Source organism: Rattus rattus, chromosome 5 (genome assembly GCF_011064425.1).
Source record: "Rattus rattus isolate New Zealand chromosome 5, Rrattus_CSIRO_v1, whole genome shotgun sequence".
NCBI classification, from domain to species: Eukaryota; Metazoa; Chordata; class Mammalia; order Rodentia; family Muridae; genus Rattus; species Rattus rattus.
Genome location: NC_046158.1, coordinates 158,743,944 through 158,762,134, shown reverse-complemented (window position 1 = coordinate 158,762,134; position 18,191 = coordinate 158,743,944). Strand labels below are relative to the sequence as shown.

Below are 18,191 nucleotides of genomic sequence, written 5' to 3'. Positions count from 1 at the left end.
AAATATATGGAATACCTTGTAAATCTGTGTGTCTTCCTTGCACAGTGGCCATGCTAATCTTCTCTGTATCGGTTTATTGTTGGTATATGGACGGCCAAAGTGAGCCCAGCTTTAGGGAATGTAGCTGAGTTTAAAGCTCTATCTGCCTCCTTAGCTGTGGCTCTATGCTCACAGGACACACAGACACAGAAGACATGTCTACCCTTCTACTCCCGCTACTCAGCTCTGCCACACTTCCAGGCTATTATGGTCGGTGGGGTAGCAGGATAGGGACATAGCGTCCTAACACAGAAGAGGCTGCAAGCCTCACTCCCAGCTGCATCATGGGAGGTGGGGCAGGGTTGTTAACACACAAGTGGCAAACTCAAGATTAACTTAGGGATTTGCAAACCCAAGAACTAGCTTGTCATTCGTAGCTGTTGCCCAAGTTCCAGATGTTCTTTCAAAGACTCCTAGTCGTGGGAGGCCGTGGTATCCAGTCTCCCTTCAAAGCCTGCCAGGCCCCTTCTTCCAGGATTACATATGGAGGCCTGGCTCCTGGGCTGCAGGAAATTGCACAGGCCTGGCCAGTGCCTTGGGGGTCCCATCTGTAATCCTCACACAGCCCTTCCTTCTGGGCCATAGCTCCACCTCCCTGGAAAGCCAAGCATTGAAAAGGCTTGTGTGGGATAGGATAATAGCAGCGGTCTCCAGCCCCACGAGCCTCAGCACCTCCAAGGTCTGTTCTAGCTGGTCAGCAGCTAGCAAACAACTGTGGGACAGCGTCTGTGCCGGGCTATGCTACATGAACACAAGGATATGCTCTGTCCTCAACTACAAAGCAGCCCAGGAAGCCTCCATTTAGGCCCCTGGGCTAAGCCTAGAAGACCCAGAACCTAGGATCTCAGTAGCACTCAACTTGCCCTTCAGCTCCGAGTACCGGTCCTTGTCCTGCAAGAGGACAGTCATTCTAGTGGGTTGGACCCCAGGCTGATGCTTTCAGGACTCCTGAGGAGAGTCATGGGTGCAGGATTCAAATAGCCTCTCATGTGTAGTCTGGTACAGGGTTTAAGCATCAACATTTATTCCCTGAAACTCTTGAGGGCTCTGCTTCACCTCCAGTCCCAGGAGGCTATAGTTTGTTTGATCTTCCCTCAGCTGAGGAGTAGAAGGTGGGAATCAGGACACCCTGTTGGCTACCTCCCCTGCCACCTGCCCCAAACCTGATTTCTCTAAACAGTAGGATAGGACAAGATGAGGAGTAGCTGTGGAAGGGAAGTAGCTGTGGGTGAGAGCTGTGGAAGGGGAGTAACTGTGGGGGGGGGAGTAGCTGTAGGTGAGGAGTAACTGTGGGATCCTTACTAGAACTGAAGTAATTTTCCTGTAAGATCTAAAGTCAGGGCAAGGATAAGTACAGATTGCCTTGAAAAATGGGTTCATGGGAATTTCATGGAGGGCTGTCCATACTGCCATTCTTCAGCTCAGTGTCCAGACTGTTACCAACCTTCCTCAGATCTTACTCTTTAGTTAAAGTTCTGCTGCCTTATGGCTTATATTTCAACAAAATCAGACCCTTTTCTCTACATTGGACATTGGCCATACCCCAGCATTCTCAGTAGACCTCATCAATATAAGCCCAAGTCCATAGCCACCCACCTTTCTTCCACTGGCATTTCCCAGTATAAGATGACTACCCACTCAGGCCCTAGGGCCAGGATCCTGCAATGGCCCAGGCTTCCCCTCAACATCCCACACCAGCTAACACACACATCTGTTCACTATGCACACATGAGGGAGAATCATTTTAGACCTGACTTTGATGAAGGTCTTTGTACTTAGGCCCTCTCTGGTACACCCTACCTTTTATTTGTACACTGCCTCCTATCCCATAAAGAAGAATCAAAATGTCCTATATTTGTGCTCTGTGGTGACTTGCGAGACCATTAGAAATCTGAATCAAAGATTATTAGGATGCATATTGATGTTAACAAAGCTCCATTTCCCTTCAACACACTGTACTCTGGGTCTAAACCTCATCCCAGCTCTTCTGGTACATGATTGTTGTGTAATCAAGGAAGGCCCTATGGTCCCTCCATCTTTCAGCTTTCTCTCTCTCTCTTTTTAAGAATTATTTATTTATTTTACATATGTGATGTGAGTACACTATTGCTGTCTTCAGACACACCAGAAGAGGGCATCACATCCTGTTACAGATGGTCGTGAGCCATCATGTAGTTGCTGGGAATTGAACTCAGGACCTCTGGAAGAGCAGTCAATGTTCTTAACTGCTGAGCCATTTCTCCAGCCCCCATTTCTCAGCTTTCTCAACTGAAAAGAAACAAAAGCTCCCATTGGGCAGAGCACACTTGTACCAAGAAACAGAGGAAATAGAGAGCTTTTTTGGGGGGCGGGGGGAGAGGTCCCTTGTTTGCCTGTCTGAAGGGTACAGAGAAACCTATTCCTTGAAGCTTTTGGGCTCCACAATCCTATTATGAGGCAAGGAAACCGGGGTGGTGGTGGTGGTGGTGGTGGTGGTGGTGGTGGTGGTGGTGGTGGTGGTGGTGGTGGTGGTGGTGGTGGTGGTGACAACATTGCCTCTTTCTGCTTAGGGCTAGAATCACGAACAAGCAGACACCCAGATTTATGTAGGTACTGGGGTCACTCCTGCTAGTTCGACAACTCTAGGGCAGTCTGTGGAGTCATCCCACCCCTATCCCGCCCTGCCCATCCCCCAGGGGCAGCAGGAAATGGCTTGGTCTAGTTTGTGGCCAGGGCAGCAAGGCTGGCTTCCTCTAGGTCCTGTTTCCTTTATCCGGTTGTTTTGCTCTGAATCCACGAAGCTCAGCCTTCCCCTCCTCTCCATTTTCACCCTCTCCTCCGGTCCAGAGTTGGGCAGGACGGATGCATGACGTTTTCAAATCCCTAACCAGGTTGTAGGGTGGGGGTAGGGAGGTTCGTTGCCTTCCACACTACTCGAGGACTGGTCCAACGTCCCACCCACGCCCCCTGCTGTATGAGGGAGACACAACTATTGCCAGGGTGAAGTACAGATCCCTAGCCCCACCCTTCCTGAGGCGCAGATCCCTGGATAGACCAGGGCCCACAACCAGTCAGGCAAAGACAAGAAGAATCAGGTCACATCATTAGCTCCATTTATTGGGGCCTCAGTGGGTGTATACACATCCTGGACCTCTGAGTGCAGACAATCTGAGCTGAGGGAGAGGGTGCTATCAAAACACGAATCAGTTTGTTTCCAATCTTCTATGAGAAGAGGAAGTGAGAACAGGGACAGTGCTAGAATTCGCCTGTGGCCAAGGCACTTAGCGCAAAGAGCTTTTCCCAGCAGGTGGCGACGGCGTATAGGGCCCGTAGCAGGAGCCGCCTCCGACTGCTGCGCGGCTGTACCGCCTGCTTCTTTGGCTGCTGGATCTGCTAGTAAAGACCAGCTGTGAATCAGTACATGCAGATCCTACACCCTTGCCTTCATCTCACAGCTCATGTATAGCCACGGGGGAAGTGGGCTGTCATCAGATCAGTTGGCCCTAATTGAGTCCAAAGCCTCAGGCCATTGGTACTATAGCCCTTAGGGGAGGGGAGATTGAGGACACATACCCTGTAGGATATTCGGCAGTGTCTGCGCATCACTGCCTCCGTGCGCACTGCCACTGTCCATGCCGCTTTCTCAAATGCATTGTGGGGTACTCCAGCCACACTCCCAAGAAGGGTCTGACCCAAGGACTCAATAGACAGTAGAATGCTACTCTCCTGAGTTGGAAGAGGAGGAAAGCCAGAGCAGGGGGAGTGGGGGTAGGGCCTGAGGAGGGAATAAGTAGTTGTTTGGGGGTACCTCCCCCATACCTTTTGGGCACCACAGGAGGTTCCTGGCTGTCCCTGACCTCCACCAGCTCCAGTCAGGTTTTTCTGAATGAAGCGGTGGTGTCGGGATCCAGGCTCTGTTCGTTGAACTCCCATCCCAGCCCATTGCATCGCAGCCTGCAAGTCCTGGAAGATGACAGCTTGGTAGTGGCGGAGTACCTCCTGGACACTGCAGGACTGGGACCCAGGCCAGCCCAGGGCAGATCCAAGAAATGCCAGCAGCAGTAGTAGTAGGTAGAAAGCAGGCTTTAGGGGTACCTGGAGAAGACACCAGGTTAGGGCTGAGAGTGTAGGCCTCTCAGTACAAGAAGTGGCCCCATAGGTACTTGGAGTCACCACAAAGTGTGCTTGCTCCCTCATCCTTGAGATGCTAGGAGATAGAAAATCTCACCAGAGGCTCTGGACATGGCTTAGGATAAACCTGGGCAATCCTAGAGAAGGGAAGAGACAAACCAAACTCATCCATGGTACACTAGACATGTTCTGCGAACATTTGTGGAGTGTGTAGTGGGGCATCGGGAAGTATTTTCATTGAGCCCTGAAGGACTAGGAAGGTGACAGACAACAGGTCCAGAGACAAGAGGTGGCACTATAGTTGGAGAGGCAAAAAAGTGAGTACCATGGATGTGTAAGAGCTCCCTTACTTTGTACAGGGAGTGGGATGGAAGGGGGGGTACAGCAAGAAGTGATCCCTCATACAGCTTCACCCCTGACCACGCTCGGACCCATACCTACTAGGCATAGCCCTCTCCCATCCCCTGATTGTTATTCTCTTGGTTGTTCTTTCTCACATACATCTCAAGCCCTTTGGGTGAACAAGGGATCTAGGAATAGAACCACTTTGCTCTTATGCAGAACTCCAATCTCCCTTGATAGCTTTCTCCAGTGACAGAAAACCCCAAACTATGGCAAAAACAATGGCTCAGAACTCCAAGATACACTACCCATGGAAAGGGAAGTGGGGGGAAGGCTGGGAAGAAGGCTCAGAGACAGCAAGAGGAGAAACAAAGCCTGCCAACCCGTTTTCTCCCCACCCCAGAATGGAAAGGCCTGGTGCTAGGGAAAGCTCACATATTAAGAAGACAGCTGAAGATCCCCAGGACCCCACTCCTCCAAATGGACTAGTTCCCAAATCTGCCTCTAGGCCCCCAGCTGGAGTTAGGCAGTCTACTTGGGCTGGAAAATTAATCTTGTGAACCCAGTGAAACGACAGGACTCAGCTTCCCAGCCCTGGCAGGAGAGCTGAACTGAGCATACCACAAACTCCCACATAGAGATGGGCGGGGGATTGGGACTTCTGCCTGGGAAACCAGCAAACTGAAGAACTCTCCTGCAAGTTACTGAGTACCATGGCCAATGGAGGGATATTGAGAACAGTCCATCAGACCACATTAAGAACAAGAGCCAATTAGGCCAGCCAGTGAGACTGCTACTCTATCTAGCACCAACATGGGATAGGTTGGCTGCTTAGAAGTCCCCACAACCCAGGCTTATTAACCAAATATGAAAAGGGTTCCAGGGAAGCCAGGACATAAGCATTGCAGCCAGGACCTGCAATGGCCATTCTATTGGGTACCATCCTAAACATCTGGGGGTTTCCAGGAGGCACAGGGAAAAAGCCTCCCCGCCCCGGCACCCGGTTATGCCCGTGCCCAGTCCCTTGGCCTGAGGCCCCAGCTGCTTACCATAGGCCTCTCAGGGTCTGGCCCTCCCTTACTCCCTCTAGCAGGCCACACACATGATCCTGGGGTCCTCTGGGTCTTTGGGTGGCCAATGAAGCAGGCCACACCAGGTCTTCTGCTGGCTGATGGGTCCTCCTTGAATAGAGCTGAGGGGCAGGTGGAGAGGCTTTTGAAGTTGGCTCCTCCAGCAAAGGGAGGGAGTGACAAGAGAGGGAAGGAAAAGTCCAGTAACCCAGCCCGGCCCCTAACCCCTCCCCAACCTCTCCCCAGTCGTGATTAACCCTGGAGCACGGCGGGCGGCTGCTTGTTGCAGCAGATCCAGGGCTTCTCTGGGTCTTGGATTGAGTTTCCAGCCCCATGGAGACCCCTGCTCTGTCTCAATGGGCAGAGAGCAAGTCTCTCCTGATAGGCAGGCTAGCCACCAGTCCCCAATCCATATCCAGAGACACTTGTCCCAGCAAGTCTGGAACTTGGGACTTCCCAGACTTCCATCACTGGCCCCACTTCATCCCTCCAAACCGTGGGGTCATCCAGGAGTAAGAGGCCCAGTCGCAGGGTCGCTGCTTTCCTTTAGCATAACAGCCGCCACAACTAATCTTTTGCTGAGCAAAGCTCAACTTCTTCCAGCAGAAGAAAAGCAATGGTGTGAGCTGAGGAGAGAGCCCTGCAGGTTAAGGCCCTTGCTGCCAAGCCTTGACAACCTGAGTTTGATCCCAGGGGCCAACATAATAGGAAGGAAGACTCATGTATTTATCCTCTGACCTCCACAAGCAAATTGTGGTATACATGAACCCAATAAATAAATGTGATACAGGGGTTGGGGATTTAGCTCAGTGGTAGAGCGCTTGCCTAGCAAGCGCAAGGCCCTGGGTTCGGTCCCCAGCTCCGAAAAAAAGAAAAGGAAAATAAATAAATAAATAAATGTGATACAGAAGGAGTTCCTGACCACCTCAGCAAAAAAAAAATTAAAAAAAAAACCTTCCATTCCAAAGACAGGAAAGGTAACCTGGGCACTACAGACTATCTAGACTTTCCCATAGCCCCACAGGAAACTTTACCCAAGTATCCTCTTCTGTAACTGCTCCACTTGCATTCAGTTCGAGAGCTGAAAACAGCGAAAGAAGAAACCACCACCAGCTTGGTGCTATAGTCACAAGTTCTTTGCCCTTTATCTGTGAAGGAACTACTCGTTACAGTCTCTCGTCATAGGGATCCCCGTGGATTTCTCCAAAGAAATACCCAAGCAGCTCTCTTAGACATTCCTTGGGACAGAGGCAAGAAGTACTGACTGTCAACGTTCCTAGAACCACAGGAAGAGTGAGCGCACACCTTCCAAGTTAAGTAAAGATGCTGCTGAGTTTCATTCTACCTCAGATGACTACGGAACAGAAAGGCTTCTACAAGCCTTTCAATCTTTTATAGTATGGTCCCCATGTGACCTTCAGCCTCTTGTATCACAGATCTGTGACAGAGCCCATGTTCTCCATATAGCCTGTACTCTTAACATCTTCATAAAAATCTTGGCATGCCCAATTATGCTTCTATGGGAGCACATAGGCACTTGCAGGCGGCCACATCCAAACCAACTTGACATGACCATCATTCATGGGAACAGACGCCAAAGACAAAACGGAAAAACAAATGAGGCCCCAGCCCCAACACAACTCTATAAAAATCTTTAATGAATAAAAGATACAGTGTAGGTTTTGTGCTCATTGTCCATGTGCTGCCGCAAAGTGCCTTGTCCTCCACCCCTGCTATCAGAAGGTGTTTTTGATACGGGCGGCCACCAGCACTAGGATTTCCCCAATCTTTCTCTGCCAGTTGGTGATATCCTTGGACACAGCACACCACAGCTCTCCATGTCGGGGCTCTGCATTCTCACAGCGTTTCCTCACCTCTTCCTGTTGCTCCTGGGAAGACCAAAGGGTACTTTAGGCGGATTCCTTGTGAGGTTTACATCTTGTGAGGTACAGGTCTTGCCTGTCCCATTGCAGATCTGGCCCCAGCAGATTTCAAGCCATCTCTTTCTCTTGTAGAACATGCCCTCAAAGACAGTGTGTCTCTGTGTTAACTTGTGTTAGACCCCCTATCTTTTGATTCCCACAAATGGCCAGGTGCACTATCTCTGAACCAGGTATTTCCTGGATTCAGTGTAGTCTGGCTACTACTCCCAACAAGGAACCCAGGACACCCGGGGCCCCTGACTTATGAGCATGGTTCCAACACAGCTCAACAGGGGAGGGGCTGCTAGTCTTGGCCACTCCTTGCCTCCTTTTCCCAGGGATTAGATGGAGCTTTCTACTGTTTCAGGAGTGGCTAAGGAAACAGGAAGATTATTAATGCACATGGTGTGCTACTGTAGCCTCACCTCAGTGCCATGCTGTAGTTCAAATTTGTAGAAGAAGGCCCAGGCATCCCCCAGATCTGAATCAATCTTCACGGTGCGATGGAACCACTCCCGAGCCTTGGTGATCTTTCTTTCACTCCAGAACAGCCTGTTATGGGAGAAGTACTTAGAGCAAGGGGCATAGAATAGTGTCTGCCCTGTTTGGGAGTCATTCTTCTATGTAGGTGACCCTGCTCCTGGTCAGACCAGCAAGCCTGGGCATATGTTATAGAAGGTCTGGGTCATGGTTCAGGGCTACCTGGAGGTCATTCCAGATGCTTCAATGATCCACGCTGCTTTTTAAGAACACAGTGGAATCTTAACATCTTCTTTTATTTATTTATTTATTTATAATTATCATCATCATCATCATCATCATCATCATCATCATCAAGATAGGGTTTCTCTGTGTAACTGTCCTGGCTGTCCTGGGATTCACTCTGTAGACCAGGCTGGTCTGGAAGTCACAGAAATCTGCCTGCCTCTGCCTCTTGAGGGCTGGGGTTAAAGGCATGCACCACCATCACGATCCAGCTAGATCTTTAACTTTTTAAAACTATCTGGGCTGAATACAATTTGAAACTAACCTTAACAAACACTAATTAAGGCAGATTTAAAAAAAAAAACTATAATTTCAGACTGCTCCTTAATAAGATACCAACCCCTATTAACCTGCTTTGTCGTCTTGTAGCAAACTAAGCAAACACAAAAATCGGCTTCCACAGGTCAGTTCTGGGGACCTCAGCCCACTGGAGTTGCAGTTCCATGGCACTCAGACCATAGCACACGACTGTTGTACCTGATACTCATAGACACTTGAACAGCAACCTGAAGAAGAGTCTTGCAGGAAGCCAAGAAACTGGACTGTTAAAAACTAACTTAGAAGTGGGGCATGGTGGCACAGGCCTTTAATCCTAGCACCCAGGAAGCAAAGGCAGGTGGATTTCTGAGTTCAAGGCCTGCTGGTCTACAGAGTCACAAGATGGCTACATAGAGAAACCCTGTCTCGAAAAAACAAAGAGACAACAAAAAAGAAACCCAATTAGGCACCCTCCTCCCCACCTGGTAGTTGCTGTAGTGTATAGCAGGGAGGACAATGGGAGATGCATGGCATGCTATGGGGAACACTCTGGATGTGGGGCTGCATTCACCCAGCCTTAGTGAGGCAGCTGGGGCACAGCTAACCTTTCCACTTCGGGCAGATGTTTGGGCTGCTTTCAGGTCCCAAACAGAGTAATTTCATGCTGATAACTTGATTGTTTTTTAAGCCGTATAGTACTCTTAATTGCTTGGTGTTAGATAAACTGTGATTTAAAGAGCATAAACTTAAGATAGTAGGCACATGGAACACTGGCTTGGGAACAGCAAGGAGTGACTTATTTACTTTAATAAAGCCTTTTGTAAGGTTTATGGCTGCTCTGGCTGACGGTATATAGAAAGAAGTTACTCTGGGAAAAGGAAGCCCAGGCTAGCAACAGTGGGACCTAAAACCTCTCTCATCTGTCAGGGCTACAGACACTACAGAGGTGGCAGGCAGCAATGTGAAGGCAGCTGCACCAGACCCTGAACACTCAATGCCACTCAAACAGAACCAAGTTGGTTCTAAGGATCTGTTTCCATCACCACCAGTGGCATAACCCTATGCTAGGAGATCACTGGACAGATGGCATTGCAGATGAGCCATGGTTAATCATTTCTATACTCCAAGACAATGGATTGCAGCAGGACATTCCCACGGTCACTAAGCTCAAAGGGTCTGAGTTCTGCTAACACAATGAGTGCAAGCCTCTGGGCTCTCTGGGCAGTGATGGTGACATCGTTAGTCCCAGCCCTTAGGAGGTAGACGCAGGCAGATCTCTGAGTTTGAGGCCAGCCTGGTCTACAAAATGAGTTCTAGAACAGTCAGGATACCTAGAGAAACTGTCTCAAACAAACAAACAAACAAACAAACATAACCAACCAAACAAAAAAAACTCTAGGATAAAGCCCTTTAGTCAAATGGGCTTGGCTTAATACTTAAATTCTGTGTGGACGAATATCAACAAATCTGTCTTGCATGTAATTCAGGCTCCATGTGGTAATGAAACAAAGGAAACAGCCCCATCAGAAGCCTGGGGCTGAGGATGAGCCAAAGAACCCAGGAGGCCTATGAAGAGGGAGTGACCAGACAGATGTCTAGACAGCACCTTAAGGCCTCTAGCAGAGAGTGCTGCCCAGAGGACTGAAGCAGGAGTTCTGGCAGCTGAGGCCCATGTAGCTCATCCTCTATAAACAAAGTCAGCATAGCCAGGCAAAGATGCTGGCAAAACTATGCCAGAATCCCAAGTAATCCCAAAAGAACTATTACTCACTTAGCCACAGCTAAAAGCACATGGGGGTCATGTTCACACTTCTTCAGGGCATCCACACTCTTGGTCTTTCTCTGGGGCCTTGCCTCAAGGAAGACAGCTTCAGACCACAGGATACCTGGAATTCACAAGCAAGAATCTACCCTCAGCCCCACTCTGGCTTCAGAAATGCACCCTCTTCTTTAGGCTACCCCAAAAGGGTACACTGAGGGCAACCACAAGGGTCTCGATATCCACCTACCCAGTCACCTGAATTACACCAGCCTTGCCAGAATGGAATTGGACAGTGTTGGATGAGAGCTGCAAACAGGCAGTGGGCAATGAAAGCACTGTCACGCCCGCTGCTAAACATAAAGATGGCAGCCAGGGGCTGGGCGCACAGCTTTGACCCCAGCATTTCCTCTACGCCTCTATGCAGAGGCAGAAAGATCTTGGTGAGCTGGAGGCCAGTCTGGTCTATAAAGCAAGCTCTAGGACAATACTCAGGACTGTTACACAGAGAAAACTTATCTAAAAAAAGAAAAAAGAAAAGGAAAAAGCAAAACAACTACCACTACTAGCACAACAACAACAACAACAACAACCTCAGCCACGCAGAGGTCGTCAGCTGTAATTTTAGCACTCGGGAAGTGGAATCAGAGAGTGGAGGATCCCAGCCTTTACATACTGTGTCTGAGGCCATTATGGGCTAAACCAAACAAACACAAAGTACTATTCTAAATGCCTAGTGTAACCTTACCTCTGTACAGTAACACAGAAATAATACAAACACAAAGAGCAGAGATTCCTGAGTAGTAGGTTAGAGCAATCTCTATTATCCTCTTTTAAAACTCAAATTTCTTCAAGTGACATATGCATGTCTTCTTTATGTTTCAAGACAGGGTTTTTCTGTGTAATGGCTCTGGCTGTTCTGGAACACATTTTGTAGACTAGGCCAGCCTTGTACTCAGAGATCTGTCTCTGCCTCTTTTTTTTTTTTTTTTTTTTTCTTTTTTTTGGAGCTGGAGACCGAACCCAGGGTCTTGTGCTTGCTAGGCAAGCGCTCTACCACTGAGCTAAATCCCCAACCCCCTGTCTCTGCCTCTTGAGTGCTAGGATTAAAAGGTATGTGACACCACTGCCTGACTACATTTCTTATATACCACATGTAAGAAAAATAATAAAAGTTAAAACTTGGCTTAAGGGGCTGGAGAGATGACTCAGTGGTTAAGAGCACTGGCTGCTCTTCCAGAGGTCCTGAGTTCAATTCCCAGCAACCACACGGTGGCTCACAACCATCTGTAATGGATCTGATGCCCTCTTCTGGCCTGCAGGTGTACATGCAGATAGAGTACACACACACACACACACACACACATACACACACACACACACACCCCTGCAGGTGCACATGCAGATAGAGTACACACACACACACACACACACACACACACACACACACACACACACACACACCACACCCCATTAACAGCTTAGAAAATGACAGTGCCTCAGAACATGAAATCAAACTCTCCCATACTAAGACTGAGGGTTTATTCTGAAGTCTTTGTAACCACATCAGCGAGGCTAGACTGAAATGGGACACACAGGTTGTATCTTAAAGGAGTTCCTGGAAATCAACTGATCCTATCCCACAGAAGATTTCCTCGGTGCCATACTACATGGCCAGGAGTCCTTACCAGAGTTAGGGCACTCCTGCAGCGCCTTGGCCATGAGGGTATTAGCAATGTTCTTCAGCCCTGCCCGGTACTCCAGCCGCACTGACTCCAACCTAGGAAAAGAGGTCCGGAGATGGGACATCCCCATTATCATAGCGTAACCAACTACTCTAGCTGGCCTTCTGCCAGAGACCCTTTTAAAGGCTTTTACATATTTACTTTATTATTACTGTCATGTTATATGTGGAAGTCAGAGGACCACTTCTGGAAACGTCTTCAAACTCAGATTGTCAAATTTGCTCAGCAAGCACTCTTTCCCCACTCCAGTAAAGGAGGCTCTTGTCTCCTAGAAGGGGGTAGAATCCCACTCTCTACAGATGGCAGCACTGGTGTCCACAGCCTGTCAGCAGGCAGCAGCCCCATCTGAGATCCCAGACTCCATAGGAAGCAGACACAAGTGAAGATAAGGGAACAAGCACAGACCATACAGGCAGGCACCTAAGAACAACCCCCTCAGCAGTGTCCTCTCACATCCCAGCCTAACCTCTAGCTGGACTCTGCATCCATTATTCATGTGGCCCAGCCTGGTCTAACTCCCTAGCCTTCTGCACTGATCTCCCAGGTACCAGGGAATACTAGTACCACTTGGCTCCTTCTGCCAAGTTTCTTCATGTTACTCAAGGTCTTCCTGTTGCTTCTTTTATAGTCCACTTCTTCAGCTCCACTCCCTGACATCTTAGAACACTTCACCAAAAGCACACTTACCATCTAGACCCAGCTCTCCCAAACAGGACTATGACCCTCACAGAAGCTGTCACCTGTTACTGAGCCCATAGGAGCCTGGGCTAAAATGAAGAAGGAGCTGAGGACAGTCTCTAAAGGGGGAACTGAGCTGATTATCAACGACTCACCACAGCCCAGGGTTCTTTGGGTTTTTCAGACGAGATTTCTCTAAAATGGCCCGAGCACGAGTCAGCTGCCCAATCTTTTCCTCTAGCCGGGAAAGCAAGAGCCACAGTGGCGTGGAGTGAGGACATTTCTTCAACTGTGACCAAAAAAAAAAAAAAAAAAAGTACAAAATAAGAGCTCAGAGAGCATCTACAAAGACTGAGAATTGTGGTCAGTTTCCAGGAGCACTTCAGGGCTGTTAGGTATGTACTCCATACTCGACTGGCTCTGTGGTGTGCACATGCAAACAGGAATGCATTGGTTTACTGTGTGTAATGGTGTTGTGTACATGTACAATAAAGGATGCCGTAGGACTTTGTATATGTGTCACGCACATGTGTATACAGGGTGTGCACTTCATGCACAGTGTGTTCATTATGCTGCTTTTGATGTACCTACCGAACGAACCCTACATATCCCAAGCACAGGGTGTGCAACTTTGTAGGAAAAAACCACAGTATCCACAGCCACAGGAAGAGCAAAGGCTCAGGCCCAAGCACAAAGTTCTATCACTGACCACTGCCCCTCCACCTTTTTCAGAGGTGTGTGAAAATGACTAATGCCCTGATGCTGCGTTCTCTAAGATATCCTGACAGACTCACCCCCTGGTTGTAGGCCTCCCGGGCCCTCTCCATCAGTTCTCCTTGCTCCTCAATCTGCCCCTTCATCATCCACAGCTTGGGGAAATCTTCATAGTGCCTCAGAGCCTCCTCGCACAGCTCCTGTGCAGCAGTGATGTTCCCCAGCACCCACTCCAGCTTCACAGACTTCATGAACACCTGCAAAGCCGAGAGGCACTGCCACATGAGGGAGGGCGTATCCACCACTTATCTGGATGCTATCTCCACACCACATGCCTAAAGTCACACATCTTTCACACATCTGTCCTGGGCCACGTAAGTTTTTATTAGCTCTCTTGTGAATACAAAAGGTACAGATAAATAAGGGATGCATGCTAAAGTCCAGGACCAAGACTGGGCTGGGGTCGAGCTGTGCCACCCATCTCACTCCTTCCAAATGCCATGTAGGAGCCAAGAGGAACCCAGCCAACTTCCCCAACCCACCAGTCACCACTCACACGGGCGGTGGGTGCGCTGCTCCGGGCCTTGGCCAGCAGCCTCCGGGCTCGCTCGTACTCATTGTTCTCTGACTCCAGCTTCACAGCCGCCAGCCAGATCTCTTCGCTGTTGGGGTTGGCCTGGAGAACAAATGCAGCTGCATCAGAAAGGCTCAGGCACAAAAGTGACCAAGGCTAGATCACTCTTAATCAAAAACAGGCATTCTGAAACCTGAGCTGGCCCTCTCCCTGATGCAGGACTAGTATGAGTTAGTATCAGTACACTCCTGCACAAACTACAAGCTAGGGGGTGACAGGGAAGACCTCAGCCAGGACCCAAGCTTGTAGGATCAAAACAAAAACAAAACTCTGCATTTGTTTTCACTCTTGTACAGAGATGAGGCAACAATGTTAGTGTTCTATAGCGCCCTCTCTAGGATCTGTCTAAATTCTACACAACCTTTAAAATGCATGCCTTTGTGTCGGGAGTTGCTATATCTAGTTTAATCCCTTCCCCCGGCATGCCACACCATGTGGTCAGGGTAGAAAGATGTTCAAGGTGCAGATAACGAAGTGTAAAGGGCTCCCAAAGGCATGGGCCAAGCTACACAGATACACTGTCCAGGAGATATAAAAGTGGTGCACGCAAAACTTGTATCCACCCCGCTCTGGGAATTCTGCTACATAGCCATGTGCCTACAGATATGGGAAAGGAGAACCAACCATCTTAGAATTCTGGCATGCAACTAGAGGAGAAAACCATATGTGGAAGAACATCAATTACTCTGCACAGCACTATCACCCGCCCCTGTGTCCTCTCCAGGTGACAGCTGGAGCAAAAGATTGACCCTAGTTTTCTGGTGTTTCTGTTATCTCATACTCTTATGATTTGATTACTGATATTTAAATAGCACTGTATAACTTATTAAAAAGAATCTAACACCTATGTTATGATAAAATATTAGGATTTTTTTGATAGAAATATTTTTCAAATGTTGACTGGGGAGATACCTCAGTGGGTAAAGTGCTTACTGGCAACCACATAAAAGTCAGGCATGGCAATGCACATCTGTAACCCCAATACTGGAGGGTGGGGAGAGATGGATTCTAAAGACCAACTGATGTCCAGACAAACCAAAATCGAAAGCTCTAAGCTCCAGGTTCAGTAAAAGATCCTGTCCTTAAAAAAAAAAAAGGGGGGTAAACAGACACACACACACACACACACACACACACACACACACACACACAAAGTCACCATGCCCGCTACATATACACTATACATGTTGTAGCAGCCAGACCTAGTCAGTCCAGGAAGTGTGACTGTTTTAATGGGCCCCTCTCACAGAGGTCCCCAGGTGGCTTCGCTCTGGTCTTGTACTCTGGAATACCCGGCCTATAACCATACTAGGTAGAAGACACTAAGAGGTCAATGTTCCTGGTCCGGATGTTCTTCATGCTTTGGCCCCACAGATTAAACCATGCACGTAAGTTATTCTCTCTAGACTAGATCATGGCGTACCCTAAAGAATGTGTATAGGATAAATTCTGAGGCTACAGCAACACCAAAGCTGAGCTCGTGTTCCTGGCCCTTCCAGGGCAGGTGTCCTTCACCCACCTGAAAGGCCAGGGCCAGGATGCTTCTTGCTGCAGGGACATCCCCTGCCAGCCACTTCGACTTGGCACCCATGAGCCACAGCACCTCTGCCTTGGGGCAGTGGGCCACAGCCCTCTGCAAGAGCGCTTCCAAAGACTCCCTGCAAGAGAGAGGACATGGTCACTAGGGCCAAAGCCATAAATCAGAGCACATAGCTACCAAGATGTTGAAAAGACAGCTACCACTCCAAAGTTCGGCCCTATTAATGATTTACAAGATTTTATGATGGGGAGAGTGTGGGGAAATCTTTCCTTCAATAAAGAATCTAAAATCAACTACTGAAGAGTGCTCTATAAAGCAAAGCATTGTTTAAACAGCAGAGCCTTTTACAGCCATGTGTCCTGGGGCACCGATAACATGGCAGTCTGCTGACAGCGAGGGCCTTTTTATCTTGAGCACAGAGGATACCCTGGATTCACTAATAAAGATTAAGGTCCCTAATCCTGCTCCCTTCCCCCAAAAGGGCTCACTGAGAGTAATTTTAGGACATTACTGAGCAAGAATATTTGTCAGCCTTGGATCTGGGTATGAAGTCTCTGGGTTATCCCTGGTTCACTACCACCTCGTGCTCACACCACCTTCACTGATGAACCCTAGGAGCCCTCATGCTCAGGGGCAAATCAAAGAATATGCAAAACCATGTCATATGGAAAGTGACTACAGAAACAACACCATGTTCCCCAGAGCCCTGGGTCCAAGTATTGACGACTTTCCTCTTCAGTCTGTGAACTAGCAGCAAAGGAGAAAATAGGTTGTAGGAGGGAACTAGCCATTGAAACTTGTGAGTGGACAGCAGCATACACTAAGGCCATGGTCATCAAGTCTCAACCCACACCTGACATGACCAAAGTGAGTCATAAGGATCGTTTTACAAAGTCCTCAAGTCCCTAAGGAGTTAACTCTGAAATACCAAGGCAGCTGGCAGGGTAAGGAAAAGCCTGTGAGAATTAACATCAAATAACATCAGAGAAGAAATGAGGGCTCAAAGTCACAGCTACAACCTTGATGAAACCAGCAAGGTCTGTGTCCACCCAACATAGGGAAGAGCTGAGGACCCACAGAGGACGATACAGGGTACCCAGGGACATGAGCCCCAAACCCTAGAGAGTTACATATTTAAAACAAGAAATTACAATGCCTAATTTAATCAGCATTTACAGCCAATAAGGCAGACCCAAAGGTTTTTCCAATTAAAGGGTACAATTAAAGGAAATTGTCAAGGACCTCCTTCTGTGTACAAAAACCAGCCAAACCCCAGAAAGCTAGAGCAACGTAAATGAGAAACAGACTGCACGGACCCTGACACTGTACCGCCCACTGCTAAAGGCAGTGCCCCAGCACTAACAGCCTGCATTGGAAACTCTTAGACCCATGGGGCACTAGTAAAGAACAGGCTTCCAAGATGCCTTGGTTTCTCAACTATAAAATAGTGATAATCCAATCACTGAAGGGCTATAAGGAAGGAGGCAGTTTCAAAGTCCCAAGGGCCACAAAAGTATAACCTGCTCACGATCAGAGAGAGAGACCCAAAATGCTGTTGTACAGATCTTGAGGGAAGTGAGGTTTGAACCCAGCACCATGCAGACAGAAGTGGGAACAGACTACATACCTGGTACCATGGTTCTTCTCAAAGTATGCAGCTCGTAACCACACACTTTTCTTGCTGGGGAAGACTTGTAGGGCATAGGCATATATGGCTCGTGCACACTCCAGGGCATTGTGGGCCACACACTAGAGGAGAGAGACACTATGAGGAAGGTAATTCAGGATTGCCATTGAGCAGATAATTATACTTTTTGAAGCCTCTTGTAATCCTCAGTAATGATATCTGGTAGCAAATATGCTATGGCACTGATCTAATTAAACTACAATCTAAGACAAGGACACCTGAGGATGGGGACACAAATCCTGAAAAAGGTCCAGAAGGCAGCCTCTGGCACCTGGCATGCAAGAAGAGCTGGTAAGAGGAATACCAGCTTTTACCTGCAGGAGACACATGCACACAAGCATGCACATGTGTAAGGCTATGGCTAAGGCAAGTGTGTATGTATGCACATACACTGGGCTATAACACACACACACACACACACACACACACACACACACACACACTGATTTTTTTAACTAGGAGTACTATTATTTTCCATTAAAAAGGTTAGGCTATTCAAAACCTGTGCAAGACAAATCAATACAAAGAGGAAAAGAAGCCCACCAATCTAGCAGAATCACAGAAGATACCATTAGGCTCTGCTTCCTTTAGTTTTCCTACCCCCAACCTCTCCTCCAACACCAGGGATTAAACCCAATGCCAGGGCCTTGGATAAGCACTCTACCTTCCAGCTACACTCTTCACTCTTTTCTAGTTGTTATTTTGAAACAGTCTCTGTCAGTTACCAGGCTGGCCTTGAAATTGCAGGCTTATCTTAGGTTTCTAAAGAGCTGTGTAACGAGGGCTGCACCCTTAGGCCTAGATCCTCAAATATTTTTTCTATGTTCAAGTGACTTTAGGGGCTGGAGAGACAAATGATTCAGTGGTTGGTATTCTTACAGAGGATACAAATTTGGCTGCCAATACTCAAATCAGGTAGTTTACCAGT

The 18,191-nt window shown here is 48.2% G+C and overlaps 2 protein-coding genes and 1 non-coding gene across 7 annotated transcripts in view; all 3 read right to left on the bottom strand.

Annotated features, from left to right (window-relative positions):
* Window positions 1-107, bottom strand: LOC116902484. Its single transcript, XR_004388100.1, has one exon. It is a non-coding gene; the product is annotated as a U6 spliceosomal RNA (small nuclear RNA).
* Window positions 108-3,221: 3,114 nt separating this feature from the next.
* Window positions 3,222-5,763, bottom strand: C5H20orf204 (chromosome 5 C20orf204 homolog). Of its 5 annotated transcripts, XM_032902517.1 has the most exons (4): window positions 5,541-5,763; window positions 3,838-4,113; window positions 3,592-3,744; window positions 3,222-3,408 (listed from the first exon to the last, which is right to left on the bottom strand). In XM_032902517.1, exons 1-4 carry the CDS (start codon window positions 5,541-5,543, stop codon window positions 3,274-3,276), a joined length of 567 nt encoding a protein of 188 aa, XP_032758408.1. In that variant the 5' UTR covers window positions 5,544-5,763; the 3' UTR covers window positions 3,222-3,273. The 5 variants fall into 5 exon arrangements, with proteins under 5 accessions (XP_032758408.1, XP_032758406.1, XP_032758407.1 ...); XM_032902515.1 differs by lacking the exon at window positions 5,541-5,763 and having other exon boundaries at window positions 3,222-3,411; window positions 3,838-5,327; XM_032902516.1 differs by lacking the exon at window positions 5,541-5,763 and having other exon boundaries at window positions 3,838-5,327.
* A 1,428-nt stretch (window positions 5,764-7,191) lies between these two features.
* Prpf6 (pre-mRNA processing factor 6) overlaps window positions 7,192-18,191 on the bottom strand; it is a 63,776-nt gene continuing 52,776 nt past the window's right edge. The window contains exons 13-21 of the mRNA XM_032905013.1: window positions 17,204-17,325; window positions 15,556-15,694; window positions 13,959-14,078; window positions 13,483-13,659; window positions 12,844-12,977; window positions 11,954-12,045; window positions 10,278-10,392; window positions 7,909-8,035; window positions 7,192-7,450 (exon numbers count right to left, since the gene is read on the bottom strand). Of these exons, the coding sequence (XP_032760904.1) occupies window positions 7,298-7,450; window positions 7,909-8,035; window positions 10,278-10,392; window positions 11,954-12,045; window positions 12,844-12,977; window positions 13,483-13,659; window positions 13,959-14,078; window positions 15,556-15,694; window positions 17,204-17,325 (1,179 nt within the window). The 3' untranslated portion in view covers window positions 7,192-7,297. The remainder of the gene's footprint in view (window positions 7,451-7,908; window positions 8,036-10,277; window positions 10,393-11,953; window positions 12,046-12,843; window positions 12,978-13,482; window positions 13,660-13,958; window positions 14,079-15,555; window positions 15,695-17,203; window positions 17,326-18,191) is intronic.